This window comes from Nilaparvata lugens, chromosome 3 (assembly GCF_014356525.2).
Source record: "Nilaparvata lugens isolate BPH chromosome 3, ASM1435652v1, whole genome shotgun sequence".
NCBI lineage: Eukaryota > Metazoa > Arthropoda > Insecta > Hemiptera > Delphacidae > Nilaparvata > Nilaparvata lugens.
In genome coordinates this window covers 8793841-8812176 of record NC_052506.1, presented here as the reverse complement: position 1 = coordinate 8812176, position 18336 = coordinate 8793841, and the positions used below count along the sequence as shown (strand labels likewise).

The following is an 18336-nucleotide window of genomic DNA, read 5'->3' as shown; positions in this document are numbered from 1 at the left end:
ATATATATATATATATATATATAGTGATATCAGAGTATAAAAGAATTCTTTTTCTTTTCATATTATCCTTAAAATGAAAAATGTCAAAAAAAACCTTGTGTATACATCGACGCGCAGTTGAAAATGAATATTCCTGCCAAATCTCATTGAATTCTATCAACGCGTTTGGCCGTTGCGTCACATGCTGACAGACAAAGGAAAATCCGAGTTAAAACATAGACCTCACTACGTTTGGTCAATTATACAGTTCCTGTGCAATATTTTGCAACTGCTGGGGTTTCTGTACTGTATACAGAGTGTTTATAAATGATTATCGGGGTTTTAACTCTATAAAATTTATTACATTAAACTTACAGTTATAAAATAATGATATGTCAAAAGAAAGAGTAACTCAGCTTTGTTTGCTGGCGTATGTGCGTGCAATGTTTCCGTTGCAATCCGCTAGACAGCGGTAGTAGCGAGCGCTGGATAGGCAGCAAACGCCCCAATGACAGGGCTTGCTATGCATGGCCGCCTCGTTCTCCCGACTCAACTACATGCGATTCTCACCTTTGGGGCTACATCAAGGACCGTGTGTACATGTCACCTCCACTACCTGGATTAATAAATTGAAGCAGCAGTTGCTACAATTACTGAAGACACACTTATCAACGTTTGTGAAGTGTGTGAAACGTTTGTCAAACGTTGTGTTTGAAACGTTTATCAACGTTTCAACACACTTATCAATACTTATCAACTTGTCAAACGTTGTGTTTAAAACGTTTATCAACGTTTCAACACACTTATCAACACTTATCAACGGCTGGATGTGTGCCGTGTGACAAATGGTAGTCACGTTGAACATTTATAAATTTCTTAAAACTGTTTGAGTAAAGCTACGTTTACACTATGTAACTGGAGAGCTATATAGCAGAGCTATATAAAATTTGAGCTACATACATAGCTCTGCTAGATGTAGTTCTGCTATAAGTAGATTTAACGCTAATTTTATGTAGCAGAGCTATATGTAGCTCTGCTAGATGTAGCTCTGCTAGATGTAGCTCTGCTAGATGTAGCTCTCCTACGTGTCAATTTTTGTTCATAACAGAGCTAGATGTAGCTACTCTGTCCTTGAAGGAAGGCTGCCGCAGCTGTTTTGTGCCTGCTGGGTTTACACAAGATATACTATACTCATTTGTTGTCAGAGTGCTAGTAGGTTACTGCGCATTGCGAGCATTTTTTTTATTTATATATTATTGTGCAATGATGGAGAGTGAATTTGACTGGAATAGAGACAGAATCATCCAATTTCCTCTTTTTCTTCTCTGTGCTGCCATTTTGATGCCATTACTTGTAGCAGAGCTCCATAGAGTTTGGAATAAACCAGTATTCACTGCTCAGTTCCCAGCCAGATGCCGAAGAAGAAGGTAGTTCGTGCAGCAGCCGCTGCTTTCGCCGCAGCTACTGTGATATTTTCAGCACAGAGAAGAGAAAGAAGATATTGGATAATTTTGTCTCTATTCCAATCAAATTCACTCTCCATTATTGCACAATAATTTATAAATCAAAAAGAAATGCTCGCAATGCGCAGTAGCCTACTAGCACTCTAACAAGAAATGAGTACAGTAAATCTGGTGTAAACCCAGCAGGCACTAAACAGCTGTGGCAGCCTTCCTTCAAGGACAGAGTAGCTACATCTAGCTCTGTTATGAACAAAAATTGACACGTAGCAGAGCTATATATAGCTCTGCTACATAAAATTAGCGTTAAATCTACTTATAGCAGAACTACATCTAGCAGAGCTATGTATGTAGCTCAAATTTTATATAGCTCTGCTATATAGCTCTCCAGTTACATAGTGTAAACGTAGCTTTACTCAAACAGTTTTAAGAAATTTATAAATGTTCAACTTTAAATGTCTTCAGTAAGAACATAACCTATTTTTTCGGACATTTTATTATTTATCAAAATTTGGGAACAGAATAGTTTTGAATAGTAGAATCTGCTATATAGGTATATAGCTCTGCTACATAGTGTAAACCTAGCTTTACTCTTCCATTTGACATATCATTTATAACTGTAAGTTTAATGTAATAAATTTTATAACGAATTGAAAATCTGATAATCATTTATAAACACTGTATTTTAATTTACTGCAAAATTACCGAAATTATACTCTCAAGTTTTGGCGATCTCGGGGGAAAATGTGTTTTCCTGAAAATCTCACTCTTGTTCCAGCTTTTCTCATCGGACACAATGGAGGAGGTTCTTTCGCATCAGATTGACATAAATTTGAAACATCCACTGGAAGGGTGGGTGGAGCAGGATCCGTTGGAAATAATCGGCACAGTGCGGACGTGCATCAACGAGGTAATTTCCAAGCTGCCTGCCAAGGACCTGTCAGTCAGTGATATCAAAGCAGTCGGCATAACCAATCAGAGAGAGAGCACCGTAGTGTGGGATCGATTAACTGGCGAAACACTTTACAATGCGATTGGTAATTATTAGAAACAATTCATTTTTTAATGTTATCTAAATTGATTGATTGATTGTTTACGAGTTTGTGTTTCTTGAATAGTTCCAAATTTCTTAAATAACTCAATATTATTCGTTAAAAGTGGTAATTGAGTGGAATGTTTCTAATTAATTTATCAATTCAAGCCATCTAAATTCAAAATGTATAGTTTTAATGTTTATTTTGGACCAAAATTTTATAAAAATTGTACACGTGAAATTCTAACCTTATCTTGAACTTTGTCACCTATAAATTTGGAAGAAAAATAGCACAAGGACTACCTTATTATTTTATCTTTCAATGTTATTACATTAGTGTTATTTGAATTGTAAATAAATAAATAATTGCCTTTATTAAGGGCGGAGTCAGGATTCCAGGTCCTCTCTGCCACACAACCCTTTACATTATTCAAAAGAGAATATTATAAATAACAAAATCACGATTATAATAAAAAATGAAAAAAAAACAGAAAATCTAAACCTCAAATTGATAAATAATACAGAATAAATTTTTACAAAAGCATTTTGAATACAGATTCAAACTTTGGCTATGTAAAAAGTCGATAATAATGAAATTTAGAGCTAAAATTCAACCAATATGTATAACATATGAATACCAAATATGAAAATAGATGAATTCAAGACTAATATTATACACAACAAAAAATTTAAATAGAGAGAAGATCTAAATTGGGAGAGAAATAGTACATGGTATCATTAGTTTTTATCTCCCGATCTGTGCTTTTTGTGAAAATAATAGATTTTCTGTAAATGACTTACCTTATAATGTGGATGCCGATAAATATATTTATGCAGATGACACTACTCTGATAAATACTGGTCGTGATATTCTGACAGTTGGTGAAGGGGCCAATAATGCAATGACACAGGTTTCTGATTGGTTTGCAGCTAATGGTTTTCTATTGAACCAAGCCAAGACACAGACAGTTGTCTTCAGTTTAAGACCATATGTGAGCGACCCCTCGATTTCTAATAAGGCCAGATTTCTTGGGCTGACGGTGGATAGCGATCTGTCGTGGTCTCCTCATATTGATACGGTTTTGGATAGGTTGTCTCGAGTGAACTTCCTCTTACTGCGTTTGTTTGATGTCACGTGTGCCTTTTGAATATGTACAATCTTCATATTTTGCTCTGTTCCAGTCGGTTTTGTGGTATGGTCTGGTGTTCTGGAGTAATGCTACCAGGATTGGAGAGGTATTAATAATGCAGAAGAGAGCTATCAGAATAATGAGTAGAGCTGATAGAATAGCCCACTGTAAGCCACTTTTTGTTGAGCTTGGCATTCTTACGGTAGTGAATCTCTATATATTCAGTAGCCTTGTTCACACTCATAAGTGTAGGGAAACGCTCCAATGTAGATCGAATGTTCATGGAATCAATACTCGACATAGTCATGACATCAACATTCCTTTTGTCCGTCTGGAAAGGCTAAGGTCCAGCCATCTGATAATGGGTAGGCGTTTATTTAATAAATTGCCCCTCAAGTTTAGAGACATGAGAACAATAGAGTTCAAAAAAACTCTACATACGTGGCTCTGCCCAAACCCCTTCTGTCATGTTGAAGAGTTTTTTCAGCTGCCTGAATCCAGCATAGACCTGTAATGCTATAAAAATCATTGAAACCATAAATACACATTACAAAAAATTATAGAAAGCATTATAGGAAATTTTCTTCACATGGGCTATGATGCCTGTGTGCGAAGAAGAGTCCGAATCATTTAATATATTCATTTCAATTCAGAGGAGGAAACAAGAGGAAAAACCAACTAAAGAGAGAGAGAATAAAATGGAAGAAGGGAAGAGAAGGGGAAAAAAAGAGAGAGTAAAAAGGAGACAGATAGATAGAAAGAGAGAGATAGTAAGAAGAAAGTACAGAATAGAAAGTTTTAATTTGGGTCGAGGATCATCCATCAGGGGCGCCAGGCAAGCACACGCCAGAAACGGACATAGCAAATTGAAAACAGATTATTATTTTCAAAAAAACCTTCTAGAAATGGTAAGCAGACCGCAATAACATCTCCGATGTTTCTCTACTCTGTTGGAACAGCCAAGAGAGTAAATTTTCGTGTACGCGGCATTACTGTATGTGTTAAAGATTGACAACTGAACAGGCATGTTGCAACACAAGCGATGAGCAATATAATAGGGGCATCGGGATGAGGCCAGACTCGTCAATCTAGGCATCCTTATGTTGCTAATGCTAGAGGCACCTGTGAAATGGTCATGATTTGATGAAATTATATTTAAACTTTCCCTTCTTTTATGCATATGCACAAGTAGTGCCTTGATAAAAAGCTGTCGAATATCCAAAACCTGAAACTCTATGAAAAGCTGATCAGTAGGATAACGTCTTGGATGGCCTGCCGCAGCCTTGATAACTGCCTTCTGCACAATCAGCAGCGGATCCAAGACGTTCATAAAGGCACCCCCCCCCCGTACAACAATACCACTGTGGAGCAGTGCCTGAACATAAGCAAAGTATGCCAATCTTATAATAGAAGGATCTAGCAGGGAGTTTAACTTTTTAAATAAATATATATATATTTTCTGAGCTTTTGCTTTAGGTGAGTTGTGTGCTTATCCCATCTTAGATTCTTATCAAAGTATACACCAAGGTATCTATACTCAGAGACCTGCTCCAGCTCCTGACAATTGCATGTAGTAAGATCCGGACATGTATGAATAACAATAGACAATCCATCCCTTATATTAACATTATGATTACTGAGTTGCAGAGGCATTACTTTTGTTTTGTTTTGTTTTATTTAAAGTTCACAAAGACTATAAAAAGTTCCATCCTTGAGCCTCTTTGATAAATTAATATCGGGGACCGAACTTCGCTCTGGAGTGTTAAAGCATAGAACATTTGTAACGAAAGCTTGAATTTAGGCCTATAGTTTATATTTATTTATTCATTTTCTCAGTCGTACAATTATTTTTACAGTTATATGAGGAGGCACAACAGGCTTATGCCCAAAACTATCCCTTTTCAAATTTATACTTCAGTCCAAATCAAAATCTAGGTTAAGCTACTATCACTCATCAAAATAACAATTTATTCACACTTCAAAAAACAAACACATCATCGATTAAGAATATATATACTATGAATTGGATTTAGAATGATATACTATGTTTGCTACAATATTTGTTAAAATACTATGTACTATTCTACACTAACAGCATCTAATCACTATTTTGGACTTTCTGATGTAAACATGTTTTCTAAAAAAAAAGAGAAATAAACAAAAATAAGTTTTTCTTGCTGAATTATTCTTCTCTTGAGATCAGCTGAGGAATAACCGACACATGCACTCGCTCACTCATTTCCATTACGGTATCGACAGACGACAAAATTTCCAGCTGTTTTTCCAAGTATTATCCTTTTAATATCCTTCAGAGAGTTATCCCAGGATTGAGAATTAGTGCAATCGAAGTTCCATATCATAAACCTACTTTGTTCCAAATTTCGTGAGAATCGTTAGAGCCGTTTTCGAGGTCCGGTCACATACAGATATAAATATAAACATAAAAACATATAAACAGAAATTGCTCGTTCAATAGTATAGGATTCCGTTCTTTGTGCTAGTAGCAGCATACCTCTATATTGTTGACTTTTTACATTTTCTTGAGGAGGAGTCCTTGACGGACAATAATTTTGAACAAAAGTTTTTAAATCGATGATTTAAGCAAGATTGACCGCGTAGGAACCCATTTGACGCATGAAGTGAGGCTGGATGGTGATTGATGAAAAGTTTGAATAACTCAAGCGGTTGAAGGGGATCGTGTAGGGAAATATCTGTCAAGCATTTCGTCAATCAAATTGAATTATAAAGCGAGAATTTGTGGTTTTCCAAATGCAAAATGATAGTTTCGATGCCTTTTCATCAATTCTTTACATTTCTATGGATAGAGGACACTTTTAAACTCAAGAATTTAATTCAATTTAAAAGCGAGTATTTGTGGTTTTCCAAATGCAAAATGATAGTTTCGATGCCTTTCAGAGGAGGAAACAAGAGGAAAAACAACTAAAGAGAGAGAGAATAAAATGGAAGAAGGGAAGAGAAGGGGAAAAAAAGAGAGAGTAAAAAGGAGACAGATAGATAGAAAGAGAGAGATAGTAAGAAGAAAGTACAGAATAGAAAAGTTTTAATTTGGGTCGAGGATCATCCATCAGGGGCGCCAGGCAAGCACACGCCAGAAACGGACATAGCAAATTGAAAACAGATTATTATTTTCAAAAAAACCTTCTAGAAATGGTAAGCAGACCGCAATAACATCTCCGATGTTTCTCTACTCTGTTGGAACAGCCAAGAGAGTAAAATTTTCGTGTACGCGGCATTACTGTATGTGTTAAAGATTGACAACTGAACAGGCATGTTGCAACACAAGCGATGAGCAATATAATAGGGGCATCGGGATGAGGCCAGACTCGTCAATCTAGGCATCCTTATGTTGCTAATGCTAGAGGCACCTGTGAAATGGTCATGATTTGATGAAATTATATTTAAACTTTCCCTTCTTTTATGCATATGCACAAGTAGTGCCTTGATAAAAAGCTGTCGAATATCCAAAACCTGAAACTCTATGAAAAGCTGATCAGTAGGATAACGTCTTGGATGGCCTGCCGCAGCCTTGATAACTGCCTTCTGCACAATCAGCAGCGGATCCAAGACGTTCATAAAGGCACCCCCCCCCCGTACAACAATACCACTGTGGAGCAGTGCCTGAACATAAGCAAAGTATGCCAATCTTATAATAGAAGGATCTAGCAGGGAGTTTAACTTTTTAAATAAATATATATATATTTTCTGAGCTTTTGCTTTAGGTGAGTTGTGTGCTTATCCCATCTTAGATTCTTATCAAAGTATACACCAAGGTATCTATACTCAGAGACCTGCTCCAGCTCCTGACAATTGCATGTAGTAAGATCCGGACATGTATGAATAACAATAGACAATCCATCCCTTATATTAACATTATGATTACTGAGTTGCAGAGGCATTACTTTTGTTTTGTTTTGTTTTTATTTAAAGTTCACAAAGACTATAAAAAGTTCCATCCTTGAGCCTCTTTGATAAATTAATATCGGGGGACCGAACTTCGCTCTGGAGTGTTAAAGCATAGAACATTTGTAACGAAAGCTTGAATTTAGGCCTATAGTTTATATTTATTTATTCATTTTCTCAGTCGTACAATTATTTTTACAGTTATATGAGGAGGCACAACAGGCTTATGCCCAAAACTATCCCTTTTCAAATTTATACTTCAGTCCAAATCAAAATCTAGGTTAAGCTACTATCACTCATCAAAATAACAATTTATTCACACTTCAAAAAACAAACACATCATCGATTAAGAATATATATACTATGAATTGGATTTAGAATGATATACTATGTTTGCTACAATATTTGTTAAAATACTATGTACTATTCTACACTAACAGCATCTAATCACTATTTTGGACTTTCTGATGTAAACATGTTTTCTAAAAAAAAAGAGAAATAAACAAAAATAAGTTTTTCTTGCTGAATTATTCTTCTCTTGAGATCAGCTGAGGAATAACCGACACATGCACTCGCTCACTCATTTCCATTACGGTATCGACAGACGACAAAATTTCCAGCTGTTTTTCCAAGTATTTATCCTTTTAATATCCTTCAGAGAGTTATCCCAGGATTGAGAATTAGTGCAATCGAAGTTCCATATCATAAACCTACTTTGTTCCAAATTTCGTGAGAATCGTTAGAGCCGTTTTCGAGGTCCGGTCACATACAGATATAAATATAAACATAAAAACATATAAACAGAAATTGCTCGTTCAATAGTATAGGATTCCGTTCTTTGTGCTAGTAGCAGCATACCTCTATATTGTTGACTTTTTACATTTTCTTGAGGAGGAGTCCTTGACGGACAATAATTTTGAACAAAAGTTTTTAAATCGATGATTTAAGCAAGATTGACCGCGTAGGAACCCATTTGACGCATGAAGTGAGGCTGGATGGTGATTGATGAAAAGTTTGAATAACTCAAGCGGTTGAAGGGGATCGTGTAGGGAAATATCTGTCAAGCATTTCGTCAATCAAATTGAATTATAAAGCGAGAATTTGTGGTTTTTCAAATGCAAAATGAGAGCACCGTAGTGTGGGATCGATTAACTGGCGAAACACTTTACAACGCGATTGGTAATTATTAGAAATAATAATACATTTTTCCTACAGTTACGTTGAAAAGTGGCCATTGCTGCACTGATTACAGAACGCAAAGAATCACTTTTCCGCTCTAGTGCGGGAAAAATTTTTCTGCACTCCAGATTTGCAACATGGCAACGCAAAATACTTAGTAGGTTATATGGAGCAACAGTGCAGCAAAATCAAAATGAAGTTGGTAACAGTGACTGCTGTGGCTGCTATAGTGAGCAGAGGTGCAACGAAGCACAACGCGCTAATTATTCATTATATTATAATAACCAAGGAAAGCGATAGCACAGTGCCACCACAGCACACACCACACAGCTGCCCCCCGCCATTCAAACACTACTATATTATTCAGGCAATTTTACCCATAATTACCCACTTTTCATATTCAATGGTAACTGTAGGAAAAACTTAATGTGAAATACGTGCGCAAAGTTCCTCTGCTGCACTCAAGAAACCATTCCGCCCTTGCCTACGGCTCGGGCGTAAACGTTTCTTTCGGTGCAGCAAACTGTCACTTTGCGCACTAGTTGCACAAATAACTATTTTAATGTTATCTAAATTGATTGATTGATTGCCTTTTAAGGGCGGACTTAGGACTCCAGGTCCTCTCTGCCACACAACCCTTTACTTAATTCAAAAATGAATATTATAAATAACAGAATCACGATAATAATAGAACATGATAAAAATCTAGTGTGGCGCACTCACGCAACTTTCCTTGCCGTTATGAAAATTGATCACCTGACGCTAGTGTTCCCGCGCATCTCAAGTCTACTATTCAAAGATCCAAGCCAGCTGGTGAAAGGACAATAAGGCTGGAGACACACGAGGTCTGCTATCTCTTCATAGTGAATGATTTAATAGAATCAACAGTTGCCAACAGTTTGTAATTGAAATAATAACATTTTCTCGAATTTCGAGCTTATTTCAATTTTAGGTGAAAATGTTACTGAACATTAATTGAAGAGATTTTCATGTTCAATCTTTTCCACTTGGAATTTTTTGTTTAAATTGTATCTAAAGCCTGATAATTGGGAATCTAAAATCAAACTTTGCATAGATGGGGCGGAGCTCCTGAAATTTTTACAGATATGGGACTTGTGGCAGTTGATAGAGCTTATCAATGACTATTTTAGGTATAAATTTGATCAAAATCGTTGGAGCCGTTTTCGAGAAAATCGCGAAAACCCTGTTTTTGACAGCATTTTTACCATTTTATCCGCCATCTTGAATTGCATCAGATCGAAATTGTTCGTGTCGGATCCTTATATTGTAAGGACCTTAAGTTCCAAATTTCAAGTCATTCCGTTAATTGGGAGATGCGATATCGTATACAGGGAGGATGGGATGTAGAGGATGGAAACTAATGACAGAGGACCGAGAAGAGTGGAGAGCTGTAGTGGAGGCGGCCGAAGCTCATATTGGGCTGTAGTGCTGAAAAAAAATTTCATATACATAATATCGGAGGACCGAGCTTCGCTCTGGAGTGTAAAAGCATAGAACATTTGTAACGAAAGATTGAATTCATAGTTTATATTTATTTATTTATTTTCTCAGTCGTACAATTATTTTTACAGTTACATGAGGAGGCACAAAAGGCTTATGCCCAAAACTGTTCATTTTCAAATTTATACTACAGTCCAAATCAAAATCTAGTTTAAGCTAATATCACTCATCAAAATAACAATTTATTCTCACTTCAAAAAACAAACACAACATCAATTAAGAATAGATATACTATGAATTCGATTTAGAATGATATACTATGTTTGCTACAATATTTGTTAATATACTATGTAAGTTACTATTCTACACTAACAGAATCTAATCACTATTTTGGACTTTCCGATCTAAACATGTTTTCTAAAAAAAGAGAAATAAACAAAAATGAGTTTTTCTTGCTGAATTATTCTTCTCTTGAGATCAGCTGAGGAATAACCGACACATGCACTCGCAATGTCCTTCAGCGAGTTATCCCAGGGTTGAGACCTAGTGCAATCGAAGTTTCATATCATAAACTTACTTTTTTCCAAATTTCGTGAGAATCGTTAGAGCCGTTTTCGAGATCCGGTCACATACAGATATAAATATAAACATAAAAACATCTAAACATATAAACAGAAATTGCTCGTTCAATAGTATAGGATTCCGTTCTTTGTGCTAGTAGCAGTATACCTCTATATTGTTGACTTTTTACATTTTCTTGAGGAGGAGTCCTTGACGGACAATAATTTTGAACAAAAGTTTAATTTAATCTATGATTTCAGATTGACTTAAACAAGATTGACCGCGTAGGAACCCATTTGACGCATGAAGTGAGGCTGGATGGTGATTGATGAAAAGTTTGAATAACTCAAGCGGTTGAAGGGGATCGTGTAGGGAAATATCCGTCAAGCATTTCGTCAATCAAATTCAGTTAAAAAGCGAGAATTTGTGGTTTTCCAAATGCAAAATGATAGTTTCGATGCCTTTTCATCAATTCTTTACATTTCTATGGATAGAGGACACTTTTAAACTCAAAAATAGATGATATGATTACTCATGGATAGTTACTCCAATTCTCTCATATCAAAATGTTGAATATCAAATGTATTCTTTGTTCACAGTTTGGTCAGACATACGGACAGCACCAACAGTTGATCACCTCCTCGCCAAAGTTCCTGACAATGATAATAATTATTTGAAAAATCTTTGTGGTCTTCCTATTTCGCCATACTTCAGTGCTCTTAAACTTCGCTGGCTAATCGACAATATTCCAGCTGTTAAAAAAGCCATCCTTGAGCAGAGATGTTGTTTCGGAACAATCGATTCCTGGATACTTTGGGTAAGGCTACATTTAAAGTCTGCAAAGTTTATTTCAAAATAAAAAATACATTCTTTAATTTCATCTTTCTGTTTTAACTATTTATCACAAGTAACATCTATGTTACTAGTAGTTCTGTGAACAGTAGACCTCGCGCAGTTAAAAACCACAGCCTCCTCTAATACTGTCCATCAGAGTGAATTATGTCCTGTCCTGACGTGTCGGCGAGATATCGGTGTGTAAACAACTAATGGCTGTTTGGGTTGTTGTATCGACAATAATTTGTTGTAAACAACTGTGCTACTATCATCAAAAGCTTACCGAGTTGAAATCAGAGAAAATTCGGGAGAAAATACTATGTTACTTTCAGTTATGCCTCATCGCTTGCAATTAATAGTCCATAAGACAGCTGACTTTTTACCAAGTTACATTGAGATATTAATTGCATTCGTCATTGCATGCAATTAATAATCCACTCGACAGCTGATTTATGATGAATAATTCTAAAGTCTGATTTTTACGGTAATATTGGCGTTCGAAGGAGACTCTTTTTCCTTTTGTATTATCCTTAAAATGCAAAATTTCAGAAAAACCTTATGTATACGTCGACGCGAAATTCAAAAAGGAACATACCTGTCAAATTTCATGAAAATCTATTGCTGCGTTTCGCTATAAATGCGGAACATATAAACATATATAAAAACATGAAGAGAAATGCAAAACCGGCGAATTGAATCTTAGACCTCACTTCGCTCGGTCAACTATACGTATCCCGCAAGGGACTCCCCACCAACAATAGCCATAAGAATTTACTTTTTTACTATACGTAAATTTTGATTATTTGTAGGTTTCGTATGTACATTTCAAGTCCAGTGATAGACTTGATCATGAAAGTCATACAAAATGAGAGTGTCTTATGAAAGTAAATAATTATGACTTACTAGCTGGCCCAGCGAACTTCGTATCGCCAAATTGTTTAATGCATGTCATGACAAACTTTAGCTGGATGCACACCTCTGGAGGCGCGATGCGGCATTTTATTTATATAGATAATTTTCCAACTACAAAATAAATAATTTACTAGAAATCAATTAATTCAGAACACCGAAGACAGCACAATTATTCGAAACAAAGCAATGCCTTTAGAGCATGTAAGTCTTTAACCTGAGGCCGCACTGCTGGATGGTTTCACACAGAACAGTCATTTTGTTTTTAGTCAGGGCGTTTAGAATAAAATACATGGGCGGTTATGGAGCAGCACACACTCTTGTCTACTATCTACCGACGGCTGTTGTATGACGCAATGATTATAACAGCTGATTTTTATTTCTGTGTGTGGCCAGCTCACAAATCTTCCACCATAAGGATTACATGTAAACTTTGAAGGACCGAAGGAAAGCTGGTCCTGAACATAACGAACACAACTAAAAAAATCATCAAATTCGGTGCACACATGAAAAAGTTATTGAATGTAAAAACTTGAGGCTCGATTTTTATTTATATGGATGACCTAGCAAGATTAGAAGAAGCAGACTTGAGTCAACCACTAATGTAACGTTTCACCGTAAATTTTCTGCTGACGGACGAACAGTGTTATGTAACAGCATACCTGCAAGATCCCACAATGACGTTTTTCGAATGTACAGTCGAGAATGTCCGGTGACAAACGTTAGTGGCAGGCCTTATTCTGGAATTATTCAGACTTCTTCAAAATTATGATCTTGGGATAGTGTGAGAGGGAACGCGACTAGGTGCCACCCCGACTACTTGACACCCCGTCAACCTGTCCCCTTTTAAAACCGGTTTTTAGGGGACAAGTTGACGTGAGCCATCCCCGTCTACTTGTCTCCTTTCTAAGGAGGTGACAACTAGTCGGGGGGACACTCTGACGCGAGGGTGCGAGGTGTCAAGCTGTCGTTTACGGTCATGACTAGTTGGCACCTTCGGTCCAGTAGGTGACAACTTGACGGCAATGGTATATTTTTACGAGGGTACAGGTAGTCTTCTTCGGTCACGACAACCTATCACCTCGATTCCACACCACAAGAAATCACCATTCAACCAACTCGAAAAATAGCAAAGACGGCGAATATCTCCCGAACCGTGCGTTTGACGGGAAAATGTTACTGAACCAAAAGTGCTTAGAATTCGATTCAACATCATAACCAGTAATAAAAATTGCTTGATCTCCCCTTCCCACGTCGCGGGGGTGTAAGTTGTGCCAACTGGTGCTCTGTAGGTGACAAGTAGTCAGGGTGACACCTTGACGCTAGCTTGCAAGGTGTCATGTTGACGTGAGCCATCCCCGTCTACTTGTCTCCTTTCTAAGGAAGTGACAATAGTTGGGGGGACACTCTGACGCGAGGGTGCGAGGTGTCGAGTTGTCGTTTACTGTCATGACTAGTTGTCACCTTTGGTCCAGTAGGTGACAAGTAGTCGGGGGGACAACTTGACGGCAATGGTATATTTTCACGAGGGTACAAGTAGTCGCCTATGGCCAAAATGATCAGGTGTCGGGGTGACACCTAGACGGCGGCAAGTGTGAGAATTAATATTCACACTTGACCAAGCAAATTATATTTGAATGTATCTGTCTTTTGGTAGAGAGTTAGTGGGGAGGATATTTTGAATATTCTTTCCGAAGAATGGACAATGGTCCAAAGCTCCGCCAATTTATGTAGATGCATAACAATATAATTATCTATAGTTATTATATTACAAATTGATTTTTCATATCATATACAGTTCAATAATTATTTTCTTAGTCTATATTATGTAAATTCATCTATAATTTTGCTGTATTGTAAGCTATTGTATATAAGTGTAAAAGCCAGTATATATTGTAATCTACATAAATAAAGTACTCAATCAATCAATCTAAAAAATAAAATGGTAAAAACAATATTGTTGTCTGTGGTACATGAAGTGCAATTTTTGTTTCAGAATATAACAGGTGGCAGAGAGGGAGGTGTTCATGCCACTGATGTGACCAATGCTTCTCGAACAATGTTGATGAACATCGACACGTTGCATTGGGATCCATTCCTTTGTAAATTTTTCAACATACCTCCTGAAATCCTGCCGGAAATTAGAAGCTCGTCAGAAATTTATGGTCACATCAAAGATCCAGCTTTAGGAGGAATTCCAGTTTCGGGGGTGAGTTATAAAATTATTGACAGCTTTTATGGCTATAAATGCTCATGTTAATTAGAAATAATCCTTTCCATAAGTTTTCATGATTGCATTTTTTTATTGTGCTAGCATCCAATAACGAATCCAAGCAAAATACAGATTAGACTGATCATGTGTTCCACTCCACAGAAATTTCTAGTAGGCTAAGGGCCAGTTGCACGTCCGTCTGTTAAATATTAACGTCGATTAACAAATCAGCGTTAGTTTTACGGATTCATCTCTGTTCCACCAAGATCGGTTAGTTTTTAATCCCGATTAAGTTTACCGGTTAACTAACCAAGACTTCACAATCCGGCAACACTGTAATTTAACCGACACAAAATAATTAAGGTTATGTTATTGAAGTGGTGAATTTGAAACTGAAAAAATATTAACAAACGAGATCATGGTCCAATATTATTGAACAAAGAAAAAATGAGTTTGATTGCAATTCTAATAAGAGAGATTATTATTTACATAATAGAAAACTGATAATGATAGGTATGTTTTGAAGTAAAAATTAGGTTATGTTATTGAAGCGGTGAATATGATTTCAATACAGAGGCATGCGCCATGAAAATGCTCTGTCTATCGCCAGTGTCAAGTGCTAAGCTGCTAACAGACAACAGATCGAAAACTAACATCTAAAAATCGAAGAATCGATCGAAGATCGAAGATCGAAAAATCATAATCTAATTTTGAATGCTAATATCAGCTAAATACACTTCTCTATTTTATTAATGAATGAAATTCATTCATATATTTAGCCCATACTTTGATTTTTTTAGTTTTCTCACCAAAAACTAATTGGAAGACAGCTATCAGTAGGTACCTAACCGGGGTTAGTTGGATTTAATTCCCCCTGAATGTCCTGTTGAAAATCTTTTACGTCGATTAGTTTAACCAGCGTTATTTTTCGATTTTTACTTTTGTGCAAACAAATTTTCTTCGTTTCAACTAATCGCGGTTAAAATGGTGCCAACTAATCAGAATTAAAAATTGTTTACGGCGGTTAGTTTAATCGGCGTTATCGCTTGAAATTTCTGTTTTGTGCAACCAAGATGCATCGGTTAGCGCTAATATCGATTAAAGTATAGCATTTGATCGTGATTAAACGTTAACCGACGTACGTGCAACAGGCCCACAGACTTCTTATACACTTATTAATCAACAACTAGCACTCTAGAACTCAATAAGGGACTAAAATCAATGAGAATAAAGAGAAAATGCAATATGCCATTTTGGTTACTCATGATCAATTATTGCTAGTTTGCAAATTATACTCATGTCATAAAGTTCGATGAATTTGAGTATCGTCAAGGTCTGCAGCACTGCAATAATCAAATCAAATCAAAATTTTTATTCACAATACAAAAAAATTGAGGGTCCTACCAAACCCTTATAATAATTGATAAAAAACCCAAATAATTAATCAGATTAATTATGAAACACTACGATAGCTTACAGAATGTTGTGGATATTAGATAATTTTTTGAGTTCTTGCTTGTTATGGTTCCGCTTCAATTTCGAATAAATATTTCGCCTTTTAGCCTACTAACCCCCAGTTTTTCGTACGTCAGTTAACGTTTAATCACGATTAAATGCTGTACTTTAATCGAGATTAGTGCTAACCGATGCATTTTGGTTTCACAAAACCCTCAATATAACCTCAATTTTGTGCCATTTGTTCAGAATAATAACATCTGTCGTTTAAATTACAGTGTTGCCGGATTGTGAAACCGTTAAAATATTGTTTAGTTAACCGGAAAACTTAATCGGGATTAAAAACTAACCGATCTTTGTGGAACAGAAATTAATCTGTAAATTTAACGTCAATTTGTTAATGTCCATATTTAACTGATGTACGTGCAACTGGTCCTGTATCTTTTCATCTCTGATCAACCGGAGAAAGTACTTTAAGGATACCCAATCATCGAACTACTATTTTCACAAAATCCTTTCTAGTTAGTGCCTGTCGGGCATGGAATGCACTTCCCGTTACTATCAGGTCCATCGAGAGCCGAGCGAGCTTCATTTTGACTTTAAGAAAATATCTTTTGGAACAAATGACTGAAACTGTCCAGCCCTAGAACGATCACATGACAACCATCCCTCACCCATCCCACAAATACAAACCTATAAACCTGTTATAGAATAAATTGTATATGTATATATACTTATATTCTATATATAATTGTATAAGTAAGATCAAATAATTGATTATTAAAATGGAGTAGGCTGAAAGTAGATCAGGGTAATCAACTTTCAGTAATATACAGCAGTATGCAGTAGATAATTAGAATAACGAGTTTATTATATATATATATATATATAATATATATATATATATATATATATATATATGTGTGTGTGTGTGTGTGTGTGTGTGTGTGTGTGTGTGTGTGTGTGTAAGTTGATTAACCTGATCTACTTTCAGCCTACTCCATTTTAATAATCAATTATTTGATCTTACTTATACAATTATTTTACTTAATTTATTTTGTTTTTTTCTCTTAAATCTTCATATTAATTAAAACTTTTACAATATTTTCATATTAAAATAAATCCTTCTTTGAATTAATGAAATTAACGTTTTGGTAGAGAGTTAGTGGGAAGGATACTTCGAATATTCTTTCCGAAGAATGGACATTGATATGTCCAAAGCTCCGCCAATTTTTGTAGATGCATAATAATATTATCTATTTATCTATAGTTATTATAAATTGCTATTTTTCATATCATATACAGCTCAATAATTATTTTCTTAGTTTATATTTTGTAAATTCATCTATAATTTTGCTGTATTGTAAGCTATTGTATATGAGTGTATAAGCCAGTATATATTGTAATCTACATAAATAAAGTACTCAATCAATCAATCAATCAACAATCAAGAACTAATATGAACAAACGTGCTCTGGAGAAATTAATGTGTTCTACTTTGAACCTATTCTTTCAAATGGCTTGAGAAGCAACTTGTAATCGTGAGAACTAGAAGGTTGAACAATGTTAACCCGACAACCCTTAATTATTAAAAAAGAATTATATTTTATGACCTATTGTTAATATTGAATGAAAAAGACTAAGAAATTGTCAAAAAACCACAGATTTATTGATACTTAGAAAGACCGGTTTCGGTTATTACACCATTGTCAATCTCTGATAAACTAAAACTAAATACAAGAGCAGCAGAATTTATACTTGTATTTTATACTTGAATTTGTACCTTGTATTTTTATTTTTAAAACTTTATATGTGATTAAGAATATGGGTAGTTTAACGACCAACGCACAGGTACATTCACACTTTATCGTTCAGCCTCAAAGGCTAACTCTTTTTGAGAAAAAAACTAGCTATATAGGGACAAAATTTCTAAACAAGTTGCCTAGTAATATTGATTTTAAGAGCATGACTTTCAAAAAAGATCTTCATAAGTTCCTTGTTGAAAAAAGTTTTTATAGTGTAAATGAATTTTTATGTGACAATTATGGGTGATATCATATAGGCTATAACTATATTTTTATTATGTTAAATATTGAAGAATTTTTTTTTTGTACATGACTATGTTCAATTGTATAGTTGTGATTCATAATGACTGTACTGTATTGAACAAATAAAAAATATTATTATTATACTAGTAGGCGA

General features: G+C 35.5%; 1 protein-coding gene across 2 annotated transcripts in view; it reads left to right on the top strand.

Annotated features, from left to right (window-relative positions):
• LOC111051715 (glycerol kinase) overlaps positions 1-18336 on the top strand; it is a 59108-nt gene that overhangs the window by 14450 nt on the left and 26322 nt on the right. For both annotated transcript variants that reach the window (XM_039425332.1, XM_039425333.1), the window contains 3 exons: positions 2218-2476; positions 11324-11541; positions 14464-14676. In XM_039425332.1, coding sequence (XP_039281266.1) covers positions 2218-2476; positions 11324-11541; positions 14464-14676 — 690 coding nt within the window. The remainder of the gene's footprint in view (positions 1-2217; positions 2477-11323; positions 11542-14463; positions 14677-18336) is intronic.